General features: G+C 35.0%; 1 protein-coding gene across 1 annotated transcript in view; it reads left to right on the top strand.

The window, feature by feature from the left end:
- LOC143243945 (uncharacterized) overlaps positions 1-21461 on the top strand; it is a 39424-nt gene extending 17963 nt beyond the window's left edge. Inside the window, exons 3-6 of the mRNA XM_076487796.1 lie at positions 4219-4499; positions 5140-5310; positions 16780-16888; positions 18400-21461. Of these exons, the coding sequence (XP_076343911.1) occupies positions 4219-4499; positions 5140-5310; positions 16780-16888; positions 18400-21318 (3480 nt within the window). The 3' untranslated portion in view covers positions 21319-21461. The remainder of the gene's footprint in view (positions 1-4218; positions 4500-5139; positions 5311-16779; positions 16889-18399) is intronic.
- Positions 21462-22043: the final 582 nt, after the last annotated feature.

Raw genomic sequence — 22043 nt, 5'->3', positions numbered from 1 at the left:
ATTGGTCCTGGAAACAGTTGGATAGAAATGTTGATCTTGTTATTGAGCACAGAAGATAGAAAAACTAGGATGGAAAGTGAAATCAATAGTGGTGAAAATTGGTGGTAGCATTTTCCACAGACAAAGGATCTCTAGCAACCATATTTACAGTATTATCTGTGAAGAGTTTTGAGGCATCATGTTATTAGGCCTCTCAAGTCTTGCAAACAACCATAGCAAAGGATATTAACTAGGCTCATTCCAGATGAAATTTTGGTTTTACAAACAGAACTAAACTCTTGTGAGGATGAAGTTGCAGAAACTGGTTCGCAGTATTGGAAACAATATGAAAAATAACCCAAACCAACATGTAGTGTTAACAGCAAGAAATGGCAATATATATCTCATAGGTCTTAAGGAATAGTCAGAAATACTTATAACTATGATAATGAAAATTGCTAAATCAGATCAGTCACACATGTCATGGAAAATCTTTTAAATCTGTACAGCAAATATGAAACATACTTGTCCTCACATAAGTGTATTTAAGACAGTGTTGGAACCTTAAGTGCTGTGCCTATGCAGAGTCTTAAATGCTTTAAAACTTAAAAAGGCAAAGTAAATATCGCTTGTTGTATTTTTGGGCAAATACATACTTGGTGAAAGTAAAAGCCTAGTATGTTAGATATTTATGAAATAGTCCAAATTTAAAGTTAATAACATAAAAATTGGAAATAAGAGCAATTAATGTTTGTAAAATTAAACTTCTAACAATTATAATTTTATATTACAAAGTTTAACAATTATTAGGAAATGCTTCAGAATAAAACAAGAAAGGCCATTCAGAAAAATGTAGTAATATATTTTATGATGACAGTGTGATATGTATCAACATTTCTTAGTTACCTGTGTAAAAATGTAGCCAAACATTTCATGATTTTATGTGAAAAAAACCACTTTAACAGTATAGCATTTGGATTTATCATTGTTGACCATGTAGTCGTAAAATAACCTTAAATAATGTGTGCTGTGATATAAACATTTTGATTATTATAGATTTACCTTAATGGAGTTTAAACCTAATCATAAATAAGCAGTAAGAAAACATTGAGTTAAAGAAGTTAATATTACTTTTTTTTTAATGATAACAATGTTCATATTCTTAACTAGAGGTGTAGCCTAATGAAAAGCAAATTCATTCCATATTACTAAACTCCTACTGTTTTTTGATATAAGCATGTGTTTTTATTTACTTTTAAATAGGATACTTGGAGTAGTGGAAGGTTTTTCATACCATTTGAGCCAGTATTTCTTTTTACATCTGTATTTTATAAATACAGTGCTCTTGTTCATTTTTGATTTATTATAATTTTCTGGGTATATGATGTAGAATTTTGTGTTAAAATGACTTGTGAATACATTGTAGGTATGAACCAATAAAGCTTCATCACAATTCTTTTTGGACTAAATCCTCTATTTAAATAGTCTGGCAGGTAACAAATAGCGCATGTACTGTCTATATGTTGAATAAACATACAAGGAAACAGCCAACTATTGATAACGTGGCTTATCACTATATTCTAGTGCATATTAATTGCGTAAACAAAATGGGACAAAAAATGGCAATAAAAAAGAAAGACTATGGAATTCCAGATGATATGTACAGAACTCTGCCTAATGCATTTACAAAGCAAATGGTCAAATAAGTAGTTGGACAGTAACGTGCATGCAATTAAGCTCAAGAAACCAACATGCATGAAAGCAAAAGTGCAATTACATTACATGTAAATACAAGTAACAGTAACAAAAGACAAAGAAAATTTTCTTACTTTTCAATGTGTCCTGCACAAAACTTAGATGTGCTTAGTTTAAGAAAATGTTTTTGGATTGAATTACAGTTCCTTTATTTGCTGTGATGAAACAAAAGTGATTATTAATTACTGATTGTGTTCATCTTTTGATGAAGACTGACTGATTGGTCAAAATATTATTGCTACACAAAAAGATATTTTTCGTCTACTTGAGTGTAGTATTCATTTTTTATTGTGTTGTTACATTTTAAGTATGTGCCTTCACTCTTTCACAACATGTAAATTACAGAAATCGAGTTTTAAATTTCACTTGTCCAGCAGTGCATACTGTGACTCGGACTTATTAACATATCTTCTCCATAACTGGTAATATTTTTTGCTAAATGTAAATATCTCATGTGCAAAGAATGCCATTATTATAATTGTTTTTACTGAAAATACATTATTTATTTTAGTCACCTGCACTCAAACTCTTATTAAGTTTAATGCAAGGTGTTTTTTATTTTAATTATAAAATTACATTTCTTCTGATAGTTTTCATATTTCATTTGCATAAACTATAGAACCTCTTAAAAGAGTATTAAGTTTTTAAAGTAAATGTTTATATTTTATTTTTCATTTTTTACCACATCACTAGCTCTAGTTATTATCATTGTATGATGCAAAGAAATAACATAAAAGAAACAGAAAGAAAACTTTCAATTTTTTTGTAGAATATCTTTAAAGATTCTCCATTTATTAAACTGTAAATTCATATATTTATCTTTTCACTTATAGCTCATTTTTCATGTTTTATTTCCTTTCTTGTCCTTTACCACTTATTTTCTCAACACAAATCAATGGCACCTTTGAGGCATATTATGGTGTTTTTAGCAGATGTGCAACCCCTCAGCAAAATTCTCGTGCATCATATAATGTTGAAAGCCTTGAATGCAAATGTTAAGTATGATATATATTTAAAACATAACAAATGCATAATTAACTAAAATATATAAGCAAGACCTCAATACAATTTAAACTGTATCCCTCACTATAACATATTTAGGTAAGAAACAGCTGTAAGTGCTGTAGTTGATCAAACAGCCAACAGTACTGTAGTCAATTACATGTACTTCACGACTACGCCTGTGTCAATTTCAAAGTGACCATTGTTAGATTATAGTGAAACATGAGCTCTTTCTAATGAGTATATTTGTGTGTATGTAACATCTACCAATAGGCTACAAAGGTTAAACAAATCTATTGGAGGTGGGTGTGGCACCTGTTAGGGATTGATAAAATTTTGTTAACTTGTTTCAACTGTATCCATTCTGAGATTTTTGAAATGTATGTGTATCTAGAGGTTATGTAAACAACTTATAGTCTAGACCAGTGGTTCCCAACCTCTTTTATATCCCGCACCCCTAAAAAATTTTAATATGTTCTTGCACCCCTTAGTGTAATTATTTATTTGAGAATAAAGGTGAAGGTGGGCAAAACAAATGTTATCTCACACACCCTGGAATGTTATCTCGCACCCCTAGTAGGAAACCACTGGTCTAGACACACATCTATGCAACTGCCATTGTATTATTGAAGATACAAGAGTGCCAAAGGAGATAATTTTCATAGATCATTGGTCATATGAAAAAATATCTGAAGTTTTTGTTAGTCTTAAAGGTTTCATTTAAAATAAAGGACTTAAGTTAGATAACATAAAACTCCAAATGATAACATACATTTTAATGTTTATTTCTTTCACTCACTGTAATAGTAAAAATGTTTAATTAAATTTTGAATGTAACACAGTGCGTTGTGCAGAAAGCATTTAAAGGGACATCCATTGCAAAAAAGTTGATACATATTAGTCGAAATCTGCTATTTAAGGTATTGTTCATTATTTAATCAAATTGAAATCCAAAAATTATATTCAGCTTGAATAGGTATTTTTTTTTAATTGTGAAGGAGCAAGTGGATTGTCAATAAAACATAGCTTCTTGTGACCCTTGGACAAGAATTTTTCAAAATTTTCACAACGTTCGGTGTAATGTCACACATCAGCATGAGACACTGCATACCATAAAGAATTTTATATCAATTTTGACTACAAGTAGTAGTAAAACTTGTGTGTGTTTTGTAATAAATATGGCCCTTCATTAACTCTTTGTGAACTTTAGTTTGTTTTCTTAGTGTAAATCCAGCAAAGTTGAGTCTTCAATTTGTGTGAGGTTTCTGTGTGCAGTTTAACCTTTATTTCTGTATGAAAACATTTTCATTCATTATTATTCTGCTTGTTTGTTTATATTTTCTTTTTTACATTCTCAATTTCTGCATGAGGAATAATTCTAACTGGATTTTTAATCATTGTTTTCAACTGACATCTGTGACAACTACTGATGTAAAATGGAAATAATAAATTTTAATAGGTAAACATTGGTTGGTTTTTCAGGTTCATAAGTGCTATAGCCAGGGTACTTACAGAGCAGGACCAGTCCATCAGGTCAGCTTGGTAGGAACAGTGCATGAAGAAGCTGGTGGATTTTTTCCTGAAATCCTGAGCATGCTGGAAAAATGTCCATTCTTAAAGTTAACAATGCCATGGGGCTCTTTATCATCTGTTCAGATGGCTTCACCTCAGGAAAGTAATGATGGTCCCATACTGTGGATACGTCCAGGGGAACAGGTGGTTCCAACTGCTGACATGCCAAAATCACCTTTCAAAAGAAAAAGGTACTTAAAGAGAAAATAGTTTTAAAAAATGTGTATAGAACCAGGAAACTTGTTTGGAAAAAAGACCAAAATTTCTTTTTTTTTTAAACAGAACATAATTTTTCCTGTAGATAAAGTAGTTTTATCAGTTTTCCCAATGTACATGAAAAAATTCATTTTGATGGAAAAGTTAATGAAAAGAAAACTAATATCAGATTATCTTTAGGTAGTTTTTAATTATTTGTTTTAAATATACAGATTGTCATAAATATTTTACACTTAGTTATCCATATTTATCCTCACATTATGTGAGAATATGGATAACTAAAGCATTAACAAAGCCATAGCATACAATTTTATGATGGTTTTGTTTGACAAATTCACACGAATAGTAATATCAGCTGATTTTAAAATTCTGTATTATTGATGTGGTTTATGTGGTCCATAACTTTTCCAATTAATGTCATTGAAAACAATAGCTCAAAACAGAAATAAGGGTCCTACTTTTTTATTATTATTACTTTTATTCTTACCTTTTTAGAGATATTGAAAATCTGTTTTCATGTCAAATAATTTTCTAATGCAAGTTGGTAAAAATGTTCAAATTCAAAAAAGACCATAGGCTCAGTAATGTTCAGGGATTATGTATATTCACATTTAGGAGTGGATCAAATGAACTGCGCAATCTTCAGTACCTTCCTCGAGCCTCAGAACCCAGAGAAACCATGTTTGAAGACCGTACTAAATGTCATGCTGACCACGTTGGCCAAGGAATTGACAGGTTAACAACAGCTGCTGTAGGTGTCCTGAAGGCAGTTCACTGTGGGGAAGGGTAAGATATTTTGTGATCATTTGATGCAAAATATATTTGAAGTTGTAAGCTTTCTCTCCTGTTTTTCGTTTTTTCTTTAAATATTAAGACAGAAGGAACTAAATCATGAAACAGCAAGCACTATGTTACATGCCTGCTGTTATAATGCTGTTGATTTTTGAGAAAAATAAGTGTCAGGGTTTTGGAAGTTTACACACAAAATCACATCATAAAGATAAATCATGAATAATAAATTTGGTTATAGTTGTGAAAGTTGTATAAAAATGCATTAGTTTTAATGTTCTAATACTGAATGACTGAAGTAATCACCAGTATTAGGCATAGTTACTCTTTGAGGCATCAGGTGTATATACATATTGCAAATTGGCTTGACCCATGTAAACAGTAGCTGAACTCTTGGATATTGCATGATTTCCTCATTCACATAGATGGAGAGTGAGAATGAATATTCATAATTCCCTACTGAACAAGTTCTGTTTCCTCAGATTGAGTAAGGTATGCACAATCCAACCATTCTGAGCCTGGGGTTGTTGCCTTTTGGATTTCTTCAGGTTGAGGTGAAGGGTTTTTCACATCATTGTTACTTTCCTTCTCACCATAATTCTGATGGCTCAGGTAAAATTCCACGTGGGAAGCATACCTGTTCTAGACGTTGTGTGGTTTTTCCCACTGGTGTGCCAATCTTCTGTTGACACACCCATGATCTATCCAGATGCTTTATGTATGGATAATGCTCTCACTTTTCCCTCCACCTTTTCAGTGTGAGAGTCTAACTGTAAATGTGAGGTGTGTACATTTTCTTAAATCAAACATGTATTTCCAATAATACCTTTTTCTCATACTCACCTGTCTTTCCCCTCCACTAAGAGCTAGGGTTAGAGACTTAATCAGGTGTCTATATACAGTACTAGGATAAAGGGCATGTTGACATAAGTGAAGAGTGTCACAAGACAAATTTTGTCAAGGGCAGTTAAGTTGGATGTAAAAAAACGGGAGCAACCAAGAAAAAATCAGACCGATGCTTAGACGGACAAAGGAAGAAACCCTGTTAGTCGAGTGATAGCTGTATGTGTGAGAAGAACTAAGTATTATTGGAAATACGTTTTTTTTATCTTACAAATGTTAACTTTTATGTTTACACTAAAAAATGACAGGTGTCAAGGAAACTAAAAATTGTTGTAAGTTAACTCTTTCACAACAGGCTCTATATAACATACACTAGTTCTACACATTTTCATACATTAAGTATTTATACTATATCTTTTAATACAGCTTGTGTATCTTCACAAAATTTGGTTGATTTTAGTAAAGATTACCCCTCGGTGTGGATTCCTGTACGTGGTGAGGGGACCTCCCAGGGAAGGTTCTGTTCTATCTGGTTACCTTCTCTGGGATCTAAACATCCACCCACGTGTTTGCCGTGCGTGGCGACCCGTGAAGGGGAGGAGAAGATCCTGGTGGTTGAGGGTCCAACCCTAACACACCACTTTGGCCTCAATTCCTGTAGACGGGCTGCCTTTGGGTGGCCCCCCTGGTCAATCGGCTGGTCCACTTGGGCTAGAGTCAACCAAGTACCAGTGTTGGAAGTTCTCAACGGTGTTGTGGACATTGTGCCTGATGCTGGTGTTTGGGTATAGTGCTCACGAAACCCTGGCGTTGCTGCATTGTCCTTGTGTGACTTTGTAGTGCGTCCCCTTGTAGGGCTCCATGGTGGGTGGGGTCAGTGGGTACCGAAATTTTTCCCTTTCCTATGGATCCTCAAAAAAATTTAAATAAAATTGTAAAAAACAGTCAATGGGTAGCGACCACGTCTTGAATACTCAGAACAGCAATCTTCAACATCAGTAACACATGTACCTCATTTTCTTATATTACATTCTCTTTGGAAAAACCTTTAGGGCAAATGTCCCCTTTTTTTATTCAAAAGGGACTAGAGGGACTTGCTGGCTCTCCAAAATCAGTAAAGAAACTTGATCTGGTGACATATTAGTTGAAACATCCACATCCCAACACAGTGAACTCCTGTTGAAATCAAAGGCAATTGGGGATATACCTATTGAGGTTACACCCCATGCTGCCTTGAATTCTTCACGAGGAGTTATTGTTGAAAGGGATTTGAAGAACGTTCGAGTCAGAGATTCTCGCTGGTCTCTCCACTCAAGGAGTTTCTGCAGTGAGGCGATCTCCACTCGCAAAGATGGAATTACACTGCCAACAAATACCCTCGTTTTAACATTTACTTCACCACGTGCACCTGCCACCATCAAGGCAGGTTATCTCATTTGCAGGGTTCGCCATACATACCAAACCCTCTTCGATGTTTCCAATGTCAGAGATTCGCCACTCAAAGACATCTTGTCGTGGTTCCCTGACATGTGCTCGTTGTGGAGGCAAGGACCACGATGCCTATGACTGTGACATGAACCCACATTGCGTAAACTGCAATGGTTCTCACCCCTCATACTTTCATTCTTGCCCAAAATGGTTGGAGGAAAAGAGGTGCAGCGTTTGAAAGCGACACATAACATCAGTTATCCTGAGGCTCGGAAATTGCTGTCCACAACTCCATCTCGGACATATGCTGCTGCACTTCATTCCACAACTACAGTGGGAGTGCAGACAGATCTCTCTGTGCCTCCAAAAGAATCGTTTTCAAAACAAATGAAAAGCCTTTTGACCTCCGTGGTTAAAAGGTTGATGAATCAACTACCACACCTATCTCTGTCCCTCCCATACCTTCCAACACACCTCAAGATCCACGTCCTTCAGTTTCAAATACAGGCATTTCTTCTGATACATCTTTTCTCCCACCACAAGAGACAACACAATTATTCGTTCGCGTCCTCAGTCACTAGATTCCCTTTCCAATAACAAAAACCTGCCCACCCGACACAGAGCAGGATCCATGGAGGTTGATAGTCCTCCTCCAACTAAAGACAGTAAAGAAAAAAGACGTGGTCGTAAACCGAAGGGTTCTCCAGCCACTTCACCTACCCGTTCTTAAAATGGCCACCTTGATACAATAGAACTGTCGAGGTTTACGTTCTAATCTGGATGATATCAAAACGCTGATTGCTTCCTACCATCCTGTTTGTCTTTCTTTACAAGAAACATTTCTCAAAACTGCTGATACTGTCTCCATTCGGCAGTTTTCTCTGTACAGAAATGACAGGTTGTGTGATGGTCGAGTACATGGAGGGTGGCACTGTTGGTTGATCAACACGTGCCCACCCTGTCTTTGTCACTCAACACACCCTTGGAGGCTGTAGCCATCCATTATTTCCTTGGGTCATACCATCACTGTTTGTTCTCTGTACCTGTCCCTGGAAAGACATATGATCAATCAGATCTGGATGCTCTCGTTGAACAATTGCCATCTCCGTTTCTAATCCTAGGGGATTTTAATGGACATCATCCCTCTGGGGAAGTGCTATTATCGATGGGAGGGCGATCTGTAGAGCGGATGCTCTCTGATCACAATCTTTCTCTTTTCAATACTGGTTCTTCCACTTACTTTCATGCACCTAGTCAGTCCTTTACCGCTATTGATCTCTCAGTTTGCTCCCCTTCATTATTTTCCCATTTTTCATGGAGGGTTGACAGTAATCCACTAGGCAGTGATCATTTTCCAATCCTTATAAGAGAGACTGGCCGTGGTCGATGCCACCCTACCCGCGTGCCCGGTGGAAGCTGGATCAGGCAGACTGGTCCACTTTCACTGCTCTCGCAGAACTTGATCCTGCCATTGTAAATCAGCCATCAATAGACGACTGTGTAGCAGCGGTAACTGACTGTATTACACATGCAGCTGCTCAGTGTATTCCTAAAACCTCGACACGCTTTCCACGATATCCTCGTCCGTGGTGGAATCCTGCTTGCCACTTAGCACGGAAGGCTCAAAGCGGGCCTGGGATACTTTTCGTAGATATCCCACACTTTCAAACCGGGTTGCTTTCCAGCGGGCCGTGCACATGCTGGGTGGGTAAGGCGTCACAGCCAGAAGGAATCTTGGATTAAGTTCACAACCAGTATATCTTCTACCACCAGTTCCAAGATCATATGGGACAGGATTCAAAGGTTAATGGACACTACAATTCTATCCCCTCTCGATCTTACTCTCTGATGGTCAGGTGGTGACTGATGTTCGAACATCGCTAACACTCTAGGTGAAAGCTTTTGCCGGGTATCTAGCACTTCTGCTTGTTCCTCCACCTTCCTGGCCATCAAGACTCGGGCGGGCGATCACCTCTTTCCTTTCGAACTAACTGTTTCTTTGACTATAATCGCCCTTTTACCCTGGTGGAACTAAAATGGCCCTTCATCGGTCTGCCAGTACGTCTGTTGGACCTGATGATATTCATTATGACATGCTGCACCATTTATCTCCTGCTTCTCTTAATGTCCTTCTGATTGTTTTCAACCAGATCTGGCAGAAGAATGTTTTTCCTGATGCTTGGCCAGGCTATTATTTTACCTTTCTCTAAGCCAGGGAAAGATCCCAAGATTCCTTCAAACTACCGTCCAATTGCTTTGACGAGCTGTCTCTGTAAGACATTAGAAAGGATGGTTAATGCTCGTCTTGTTTGGTTCCTTGAATCAAACAACCTCCTCTCGCCCACCAGTGTGGGTTCCGTCGACAACACTCCACCAGAGACCACCTAATTGTCTTTAAACATCTATCAGAGAAGCCTTTCTCAACCGCCAACATCTTGTATCAATATTCTTTGACATAGAGAAGGCTTACGACACAACATGGAGGTATGGCGTTTTATGAGACCTCCATACATATGGGTTACGTGGCCATCTACCCATGTTTATTAAAAATTTTTAATGGACAGGAGATTCCAGGTTCGTGTGGGTTCGACACTTTCCCGTTCTTTTGTACAGGAACTTGGAGTCCCTCAAGGATGTGTATTGAGTGTTACACTCTTCAGTATAAAGATAAATGCCATCACTGAACAACTCCCTCTCACTGTTGCGAATGGGCTGTATGTCGATGACTTTCACATCTCATGTCAGTCGTCAAACATGAGATATATTGAGCGGCAACTACAAACCGCCCTCAATTGTGTAATGGAAGTGGACTATGGCGAACGGCTTTAATTTCTCTCTCTCCAAAACTGTGTGCATGCACTTTTGCCGTCGACGGGTATTCACCCTGATCCTGAACTTCATATCGGTGGAGTTTTGCTGCCAGTTGTCCCGGAGACCAAGTTCTTGGGGCTTATCTTTGATCGTAAACTGACCTTTATACCACACTTAAAGCAGCTTGGTCAAATGCACAAGAGCACTGAACATCCTCCGTGTTCTCTCTTCTACCAGTTGGGGCAGATCGCTGTTCAATGTTAAAGGTATATCGTGCTCTTATTAGATCGAAACTCGATTATGGAACAATGGTCTATGGCTCTGCCAGACCCTCAGCCTTAAAGATGCTGGACCCCGTTCATCACCAAGGACTTCGACTCTGCACGGGGCTTTCCGTACCTCTCCAGTTCAAAGTATATACATTGAATCTCATGAACCTTCTCTACACCTTCGCCGTTTGCAACTATCTTTACACTATACTTGAAACTTCATTCCTTACCAAAGCATCCCACCTGGAAATGTGTTTTCCTTCCTCGGTGGGCAGTACTTTTCAGAACAGGCGATCTGTCATTGCTCCGTTTGGCCTTCGCATCCGGAAGCAATTGGATGAATTGGGTCTGTCCTTGGATAACATTGCATGTTCCACAGGTCGGCCCATCCCACCATGGCTTATTACAGCCCCAAATGTGACCTTTCTTTCAGTCACCTAAAAAGGCAGATACTCCAGATTGGAAGTACCGTCTTTTATTCAATGAATATCTTTCAAACAATCATTCAGTTCCTATTTATACAGATGGTTCCAAATCAGGTAATTCAGTGGGCTCTGCTATGGTTTGCTATGGATCAGTAGTTGCATGCAGAATCCCTTCTACAGCTTCTGTGTTCACTGCTGAACTGTATGCCATATCTCTTGCCCTGGATCATATTGCAGCTGAGCAGTACTCCAACTGCACTATTTATACTGATTCGCTTAGTTCTATACTTGCCTTGGAATCGCTACACGTTGGCTCACATCCTATTCTCGCTGATATTCGTAACCGACTGGCCCGTTTCTCATTAGCAGCTACTTCAATCCAGTTTTTCTGGATACCAGGCCATGTTGGTATTCACGGGAACGAGCTTGCAGACATGGCAGCTAAATATGTCTGCTTCAGCACCATCACTCCTATGCCTATTCCGTTACATGGACTATGGTGTTATCTTCAAGGGTTGGCTCCGTGCCAGCTGGCAGTCCACTTGGAGTGAGCAACGTGACAACAAACTTTTTCAAATCAAACCCAAAATTGGACTTTGGCCATCTAGCTTCCGTAAAGTTCGGAAGGAGGAAGTTGTTCTCACTAGGCTACGCATTGGTCACAGTTTTTTAACTCATCATTTTCTTTTATCTGGAACTGATGCACCAATGTGTAATTTGTGTAACACTCAAATCACTGTCAGCCACGTTTTACTTTCTTGCCATCGTTACAATTCTCAACGACGGCAATATTTTAAACATATTTTTCCCAGGGTCAATCTGTAACATTGGACAGAGTTATTGGTGATGGTGACTCTGTCCACCTTGATAATGTTTTTAATTTTTAATGGCCATTAACCTTTTAATCTCATTTAAGTGTTGCATGTTTATTCATTACACCTTTTAATTGTGGTTCCTTTTTTACAGTTTTAATCTCTCTCATTCAATTTGACATTGGACAATAGCCAGAACATAAAATAACTCGACACCAGGACTGGAAAGGCCAACTTCAGGTGACTAACGCTACTGTTTGAACTACTCGTTAGTCATCCTGGCGAGTTGTTATTATACTTTTACTGCATATCATTTCACACTTTTACTAATTAACTTTTTAGTACTGGCCATATTGGCTCATAACCCGAACCAGGACTGGAAAGACCAACTTCAGGTGACTGACGGTGGTTTTTATACTTACCTGTTAGTCTTCCTGGCGGGTTACGATCATTACCATTCTGCTACAGGTAGTTCTTTACAACTTTGTTGACTGGATGTCAACATTGGGTTTTACGCCATTTTCTGTCTTAATTGCCGTTTTGCTTTTATCTTCAATTACTTCTACAAATTTTACTCCATTTACTTGACTTTATCCTTTTACTGGACATTTGGCTACTCATTATTACGATTTTGCGGAGTGTCTTTTAAAACTTTTACTTTCTTTTACATTTTGATAATAGCTGCTATGACACATAACCCAGAACCAGGACTGGAAAGGCCAACTTCAGGTGATTGACGGTGGTTCTTGAACTTACCTGTTAATCTTCCTGGCGGGTTATGATCATTACCTTTTTGCTAGAGTAAATACCTTACAACTTCTTATACTCTGCCTTCTATCTTAACATTGTAGACTAGGTGTCAACATTGGTTTTATACTTTTTTGTTTTACCTTCAGTTCCATTTATGTCTATTACTACATTTATTTATTTATTTTTTTACATTTTTACCGAATGTCTGGGGCAGATAGCCTCGCTGCTTTGTGCCATAAAACACTAAATCAATCAATCAATCAAAGTAAAGATTACAAGCCTTTGGTACACAAAAATCAGGTTTTGTTGTGAAATATTTTTACTAAAGATTTGTTTATGAAAATATCGAGTCTGGTTACTTGTCCAAGTGCAAAGGGATTTCATATTATGATTAAAAATCTATTCTTTGTCCCAAAAATCTCAAATATTATTTGTGTAATTTCTAAACCAACCTAAATACATTTCAACCATTTAATTTTAATTAGACTATATTTTGTTATTTTCTGTACGATAACTATGTGAGATCTGTCAATTGATCAACCTTGTAACTACCATAAAAAAAATTATAAAATAAATATAAAAATAGTATATTGTGAAGATACAAATTTTTAGTCTAAGTAACTTAAGTCTCAGTGTTCTGTATATTTATTATTTTTTATTATATTGACCTACTAATTGTGTCAGCTAACATTACATGACTTACATTAACGAGGTGCACGTGGACTCATTGCCATGTTCAGTAATGTAAAACTGACCTTTAGCCTTTAAAAAATGACGTTGTGTTGGCTGTGTTTTTGGGGACTAGTATTTTGTAACACACAGTCACGTTTCAGTTATTAACTGTTATGTACATATATACAGATTATCACTATTTAGAAATAAGTCATGAAACATACTTTTCTTAAAATATGTAACAATAAATAAAGAACTAAAGCAAACAGTTATCTCTTCTAGCTACAACCTTTGAACTCAATTGCTGCTGAACATAGGTTGCTAAGCCTTTTAAAATTTTGTACGTGGAGGATATCAAACAAAATTTATTTAGGTTTTATATATACAGTTGAATAATCAAAAAATCATAAATAACTTAACTAATACCATAGAATTTCACTATAATTTATTAAGCTTAGTAACTAAGCAATATTTAGGTCAAAAAATAGTATGAAACTTCGAGCAGACTAAAGACAGAACCTACCTTCTTGAAATCTTGGTTTGAAAAATTGTGGTGGCCTTTTCACAAGTGGCTGAGAAAACCACTGCAGGAATATTCTAAACTGTTGATTGAATATTCACTAATCATATATTGAAGTAAGTGTATATAATGACCATTTCTAAAAATGGAAATAGGAAATTGGGACCAATGTGTTTGATTCAGTACATATCTCAGTAAAATACAAAGATATGAGATTCTTTGATATATAAATATAATATAAATTCTAGCTTTTCAGTGTTGATACTTTGAGTTTCTAATTTGTATGAAATTATAGACGTGGTATTTTGACATCATAAACATCTAATTTTATGACTCAATAAAATCTGTATTTAGATATGTTCTTTTAATATTTACTTTTAAATTAAAAAATTAACTCGTATGTAACTTAAGTTTGAATTATCTAATGACATAAATTCATAAAATAGTAGTTCAATAAAATTTTGAATGCAAGTCAACAAACTCTATGACATGGCCTTTGACCCATGATCTGTCACAAAAGGTTAACTATTAACAATTTTATTCACATTTTTGTTTCATAATATTTTATTATACAAAACATTAACATTGTTTACATGTTATTTCTAATGTTAAAAAAGAAATTTCTAAAAGAAATTGATAAAATTTTCAGTTATTGCTACATAATGCAATTTTTTTGAACATTTTTGCACTTAGTTTCCTCTCTATGTTGTAAAAAAGTATGTAAATATTAAAACAATGTGTATGATTTATATAATTGCATAATTTATATATTTTGTGTTTTTACTTATATACCAGTGACTAAATGTTATCTGACTCTAATGTTAGTAATAGTAGGTCTGTTTGTAGTCTAATTTAAGTATTAGGTCTGATAAATAAATGTAACAGAAGACTTGGCTGAATCACTACTTCATCGACATCCTTGGTAACTTTTGTCTTTGTCTACAACTCAGTGTCAAAAATTTAGATGTTCATTAAACAACTAAAAAAATATTTAAAAAGTTTTATTTAACTTGGCATGGTGTGCTGAAAGAGCTTAAAGTGCTATTTGTTTGGTAATTAAGCCTAAAGTAAAGACATACATGTAATGGTGCAGTAACTTACTCCAGACCCAAGAGCATTAAACTTTCATGAAAGAAAAAAAATCAATTCTATATCTAAATTATTTTACTGTTATATCACCAAAGTTATCAAAAAAAGAATAAAAAACAAATTTTACTAATATCTCAACATAATAGTCTGTTGCTGAGCAACAGCGTATATGATTGAGCATTACCAGTGTATATTAATGATGATAAATATACTTTTACTTCAGGATGTGTTCTTTCTGTGTTTCATTTCTACCTACATCTCCTAAATGTTTCAAAGATAATGAATTCATTATAGGTATGTGCATTTAATTTCTTTTAACTTTCTAATTGGTGCTTTGGAGTTATTTCTGTGGCCACAACCAGCTGTAGAAGGTGAATAGTAGGCCAGCTTTCAACATTATGAGTTTAAACACCAGAAAATATCCATTTGTATTATTGTTTTCAGTTTCTTATGTAGCATTTTTCACTTGTGTTTCAGAGGTTAACTTGGTACATTGATTTGATGTACTTATTACATGGTTTGTTTTGTTCTATTGAAAAATAAAACCATTGTATGAAATATTTTGAAACTTCAAGGAAATCTTCTACATATTATGTAGCCTTTTAAAATAAAATAAACTTGCTTATTTATGTGATTAGGTTACCTTTTATGTTTTTAAGTTGCTAGTCTGTAGTTTCTAAAGGCTGAGTAATAGACAATTTTGTGACAAATGAGACTGTTAATCTTCACTTTAATGCTGTTTTGTTCAAAACTATTTCTACTTTCTTTATATAGGCTATACATTATGAAATTATGCTTAACAATACAGGAGGTTCACATCCACTAATTTTGTTCCTTTGTAGGTTACAGAAATCAGCTGAAAATTAAATTTTGTGACTTATTGTTACTAAATATAAAAGTAAATAAAAAAAAATTTAATATGTAAATTTGAAACTCTGGAATTTTTCTCTCTGTCCTTGTGTGAAAGAATGACTACAAGCATATTTTCTGTAATTTTGTAATTCCAAGGCACAGATTTGTTCTCTTGGCATGATCCACTCAAACAGGCTTGATAGAGTTACTTTAAAAAGTAGGATGACCCCAGTACCTTTTGAATGCTCTTTATACACACAACTCTTTCCTAATTTGCAGCTTTTCTGCAACTGGTATAAATATGTTTTTGTTTTGTTTTTGTTTTTCATGATGAGTTGATCTGACATGGCTTAGTGGCTATGGCACTCAGTTTGCAACATGTTTTGCTGGTTCAAATCTCATCACTAAGCTGTGGGGGCATTATAATGTGCTAAGCCAGTTTCACTTTTCTCTGGAAAACAGTAGCCAAAGAACTTGCATTGGGTGGTGTTAAAATGCTGCTTTCCCCTCTTGTAAAATAGGGAGTGCTTAGTGATGAAAATTCTCCAAATTCAATAAAACAAGCAAATTGTGATTTGTTATATCAGATTATTTCCCTCACTTATTGTATTGATGATGCTTTGTCCACCTGAAGTTGATTCTGATGTATTTATAATTGATGTTTTTATCTATGCATAGGTATACAGATGTGTAAACTGCTTTTTTATATAAGATATATTAAACAATGAGTAAGGAAAGTAGAATAAAGGATATTGTTGATTTAACACTTATGTAATTAATTTTGCATAAAATAAATCATTGGTTTACAGTGAACATGCTGCAAAGGAAAGTAGAAGTGGTGATATATGAATTCTTAAGGATTATATATATGTATATATATTGTAGTGTTTGAACAGTAATAAAAATTTTACATTCCAAAATTAATCTTTTGTCATAGCAACTAAGTATATAATGTTCTAGAAAATCCTTTTAACGTGATTTTTCCCCTGTTCTAGATATACTTCAAATAGGGTCACTAAGGATGTGGTTGCCTTTCATGCAGGAGACTTCAAAGAACTAGTTTCAAAGCTACAGCTTGATTTATACGAACCTCCCATGTCCCAGGTATCTTTCCTTTTCCACAATATTTTAAAGTGTAAACTTAATTTGTGATGATGTCATATCTTTCTAATGTATATGTCACAAGTTATTTAATATTTAAGAAGTGTCTATATTAAAAAATATGTGGTTTATTATTGCAGTACAGTGAACCTGGACATTGACAATCCAGATGGATATTTCTTGTAATACATGATTTGGTAATTAACTCTGCAAGACAAAACAGCTGCACTAACTAATGAGTATTGGTTTATAATAATCTTTATTAGAATGACCTTCAACATTGATATGTAGGTATAAACTTTATATGGAGGTTATCAGAGTGATTTATGCTACAGTCATAATTCCAAAACAAAGGTGTATAGAAGTATCAGCATCATTAATATGTGGTATTTGTTTTTACTTCATCAGTAGTTGTTTGCATAACTTTAAAATTTGGCAGTTTTATCTGGTTGAGTGTTACTATTAAAAACTGCTTCAAGCATGTCATGACTTTCCCTCAGCCTGAACAGAGTGGAACTGTTAACATGTCAGGAGTTGTCAATGAGATTGCTTATGGAATTTGTACCTTAATCTTGAGTAATAATGGTGCTGTGTAAATTTATCAGTGGATCAACATTGACTTGGCAGAACCAACTGGCCAAGAGTTGTCTCATGAAGACATCATTTCCTTCATTGTTTTTAGTGCTTCAAAAGTAAATATTTTTTGGGCTTTGTTGAGTGTTCAATTATCTTCGTTCAGTACTAGGCTATTATTTTTTAAGTTTTTAACTTTCTAACACACTCGATAAATGCAGCAGTTATAATTGTTATTCATTGTTTAATACAAACAGTATCCTAAACATTATATTTTATATTCTTTAAATAGGTCACTGGTTGTAACTAAATGTTTTATATGAAGATAATGAAATGCCAAATGTTTTTGCAATTTTTATAATTATTGAAGACATAAAGAATAATAAACTGAGTTCATTGTACACACAGTTGTTTCCAGGCATATGTTTAGCATTATTAATTTGCATACCTGTGCTTGTCAGTCAGTAACACATGGTATTAATAGTGTCCATTGTTTACAATGAGACTGGTTCAATGATCTGGATGAATTGGTTCATTACAGATGTGTTCAGATCAATGAGGTTTCACTGTACTCAACTTGTAGATTTTGAAGTACGTTATTTATGTGTGGTTTAAAGTCGGTTGTTCATTAATGAGTTGCAAGGTTTCTTTATATTTCTTCTATTTTATTCTTATGTGCCCATTACTTTTACATTACTTAAATACAATTTTTTTATTTCATAATAGTGTTTGTTTATATTATTGCTCTAAAAAATGTTTAAATATATGCCTTGTTAACAAGAAATTAAAATCTATTAAAAACTAAGAATGGTTTTCCTTTAAGGTATATTATTGAATTGCATGGGAATAACAAAATTCCTGTTTCAGTTGTAAATTTGTTTTTTATTTTAACAGTTGATGTTTTCATGTATACATTTTTAATTATTTTGTGCTACTTTCAGTGCGTACAGTGGGTAGAAGATGCCAAACTTAACCAACTCCATCGTGAAGGAATTCGCTATGCTCGTATCCATTTGTGTGACAATGACATTTATTTCCTCCCAAGAAATATCATTCATCAGTTCCGTACCGTAACAGCTGTGACAAGCGTGGCTTGGCATGTGAGACTGAAGCAGTATTATCAAATTAACGAGAATAACGCAAAACAGTCTAATGATCCGTCCCCTCACTTGAAGACTGCCAAACCTGAAAGTAATAGTTCTTCCAGGAAACCAAAACACGAAGGTTCTGAATCTCCAACATTGAAGAAGGGGTCTTCTAGTAATGTACCAAGGAAAAGAAGTCTGGATGATGCCAAGCAGAAAGAAGAGCCTGTGAAGAAGAAGAAGAAAGAAGAAAAAGTGGTAAAGGAAGAAAAAAGCCAAATTTCTTCAAAGACATTACACATAGATGACCACAAGAAAGCAAAGGTGAAAGAAGGCAACAGACCACATTGTGATTTATTGAACAGCAAGGGGCAATGTGATAAGTCACCACTTTCTGCTATAAAGGAAGAACCATTCTCAGTAGCTGAAAACCACTGTATTGAAAGCAATTTAATCTCCGAAGTGACAGCTATTATAGAGATTTCAAATACTAAAGATTATACAGAAATAAATGCCAAGGAGACACATCATACCAATAACCCGACTGATAGAGAGGAAAACGAACAAAACTTAAGAACTTTTGATCGAGAAAAGAGAAGTGATGAAGGGGATGAAGACATAATACACACTACAAAATGGAAGGGAAGTAGTAATCCAAAGAAATGGGAAGAAATGAGCAATATTTCAAACACATCACATTGCAGTGAAAATGTGAGAACATCATATGAATCACCTAGGAAAGTGCTGTCTGATGATGAGAAGTGTAGTGATTCATTAGATAACAAGAAAGAGAGGATTTTATGTGAGCAGAAACACAATTGTCCTCTTGAAGAGTTTCATGAAAACTTTGTTTTGTGTGAACCATCCTGCCACAACCTAATAACTGACAACCTAAAAAACAAACATAATGCTACTGGTTGCTCCAAGGAAACCCAAAACAGTTTAATATCTGATATACAGTGTGCTGATCCTTTGGATGAAGCCTCATCCAATCAGGTTTCATTTATAAAAAACACCGAAGTTCCTGTATTTGAGCAAAATAGGAGTCACTTATGTCAAAAGACCACAGAAAAATCCTTTGTCAGTGAGCAGGCTGTGACACAGTTTCCTAAGAAAGTCAATATGAGCTGCCTAACTAGTATGGATTGGGAAAGCCCTGGTGAAAATCCTCAAAACCTTACCTTGAATAGCAACAACATGCAGGCTTTGAATGAAGGTACAATAACAGGAAAAGTGCTAGAAGATTCACTTAAAACTATTATTCCAGCTGCTAATCAAGAAGGTATTTCAAAAGAAGTTTCCCAGCTCCAAGGTTCTCTAAAAGTTTCAAATGTAATGAAAGGAAATTCAGAGTCATATCTTTCTTATGACAGGCCTTATTCTGAGAATCACTCTGCAGAAGCTTTATGGGTAACAAGAACAGAATCTGATGTCTGGAAATGTGAGCATTCTTTGGAAAATATGCTAAACCAATACAAAACAGACACTTCAAAAAACGAAAAGCAATCTACATACAGTTCACTTGACATGCAAGCAGAATCACAAGAAAGAAGTCTGAACCTAGAAAGTTCTATATTTGTTAAACAGGAGAAATGTACAAGAGAAAATAACTATGAAAAGCCTGATTCCAAAGAAAGTGAAGTATCTGATTTTCAAACTGAAGCTGATGAGGGATTAAACATTAATGAACAGTTTGATAGGGTAAAGACTGAAAAAGTGTGTAATACTTCTATATCCAAAGAAAATATTTGTGAAATCACCATTTCCAAAGAAAAACATCAAGACAAGTCTCAGTCTAGAAGTAAAGATTCTCACAAAACTACAGAATCCAAAGAAGAATCTTGTGATGAGTTTTGGCCAAAAAAAGACCCTGGTTTACAACCTAAATTGGCAGAAACCTTTCGTGAAGAATCGCAATTCATAGAGGATTCACCTGATAGGTGTGAACTTCAAGGGAAACCTGTTTTTGAAAAATCTGATTCCAAAAAAAATTACCAACGCAAAGAAAAGTACCTTAGTGATCCTTCTTCTAAAGAGAAAAGTCCTCACCAGTCTCTGACCAAAGAAAATTCTTGTGAACGATTACATTACAAAGAAGAATCCCACAATTGTTTTCATTCTACACAGACTTGTGGCAGACATGAAGATAAAGCATGTGATATTTCACAACCTAAAGAAATTATTAGTTTTCTTAAATCTCGTCCTGTGGCAGAAAAATCCCACAGGACTGAGTCTAAGGAGAAAGTTCATGACAAATCTCAGAATAAGGAAAAGAATTGCAGTAGATCTCATTCCAAAGACAAGCCTGGTAAGTATCAATATAAGGAAAAGTCACGTGAGAGAGCTCACTGTAAATTCAAAGAAAAGGAATTGGAAATGACCACATCAAATGAGAAAAGACTAAAAAAATCTACTGAAAGAAAATATGAAAGTTCCAAATCAGTAAAGAAGAATCAAGAAAAAGGAGACAATAGAAGTCATCTTCATGCAAGCAATGAACTAGAAAAATCCTCCAACATAGACATTCCTGTGATCTTAAAACAAAGTTTTCAGGAAAATACTACTGCTGAGAGTGATGAAAATGTTATTTTACGTTCAGAAGATATCAAAGTGAATTCTCACAAAAAATATGAGACAAAATCCAGTGGAGCATTAACACCACAGTCAGGGACTTTACAAGCTAGATCTCAAACCACAACCATGACATCCAACCTTGACCGACTTAGTCAGTATGCAGGTCCCTGCATTACAGAGTTTGAGAAACCTGCTAGCTGATTTACTGATAATACAAATGCCTGTTATTGTGCTGCCTTATATTATGTAGAGAGGGTTTTATTAAAGCCAGTAAATCTGACTTGTAGCCCTTGAAAAGAAACCATGCAACTCATATAGTATTTGGGGCCAAACTGATGGTGGTGAGTCCATCCTTCTAAAAAGTTGGCCACGTGCTCGTTAATGACGAATGGTGTGAAAGTTTTGTTTTAAAGACGAAACCATTTCATGTTGGCAGACTTTGTATTCAACCTCAGTATGTGCATACACTGTGTTTGTAAGGAAGTGAAATAATTTATTTTCTTAGAATATTAGACCAGCCACAATTCTTAATACTTGTTCATAGCTTGTCTCGATTGAAAAACATCAGTTTTGTGTTGCATGATGGAAACAAACATCTCATGTGTCTGTGTTTCTTCCTCTAGTTTTGAAACAGTTTTTGCACATCAGTAATTAAAATATTTTGACTAATCTTGGTCTTTAGTTCCCATGTTTAGTACTAGTGTTTGTTTAAACAGCAACTGTTATTTGTAGTTACATTGTAATTCATTACATGATTTTGAGGTTTAACAATAACTTGGTTAGTTTTAAGTTTCACACACCATTTTCTGTGTGGACTCAGTTTATTTAAGGTTTTTTGATTAAAGGATGGTAGTAAGAGGTGTAAATTTAGGTATGAGAAATACTTTATCTCCTGAAATGATGTATCTATTATATTCTAATATATT

This window comes from Tachypleus tridentatus, chromosome 2 (genome assembly GCF_004210375.1).
Source record: "Tachypleus tridentatus isolate NWPU-2018 chromosome 2, ASM421037v1, whole genome shotgun sequence".
Taxonomy (NCBI): domain Eukaryota; kingdom Metazoa; phylum Arthropoda; class Merostomata; order Xiphosura; family Limulidae; genus Tachypleus; species Tachypleus tridentatus.
This window is presented reverse-complemented; position numbering and strand designations above follow the sequence as displayed.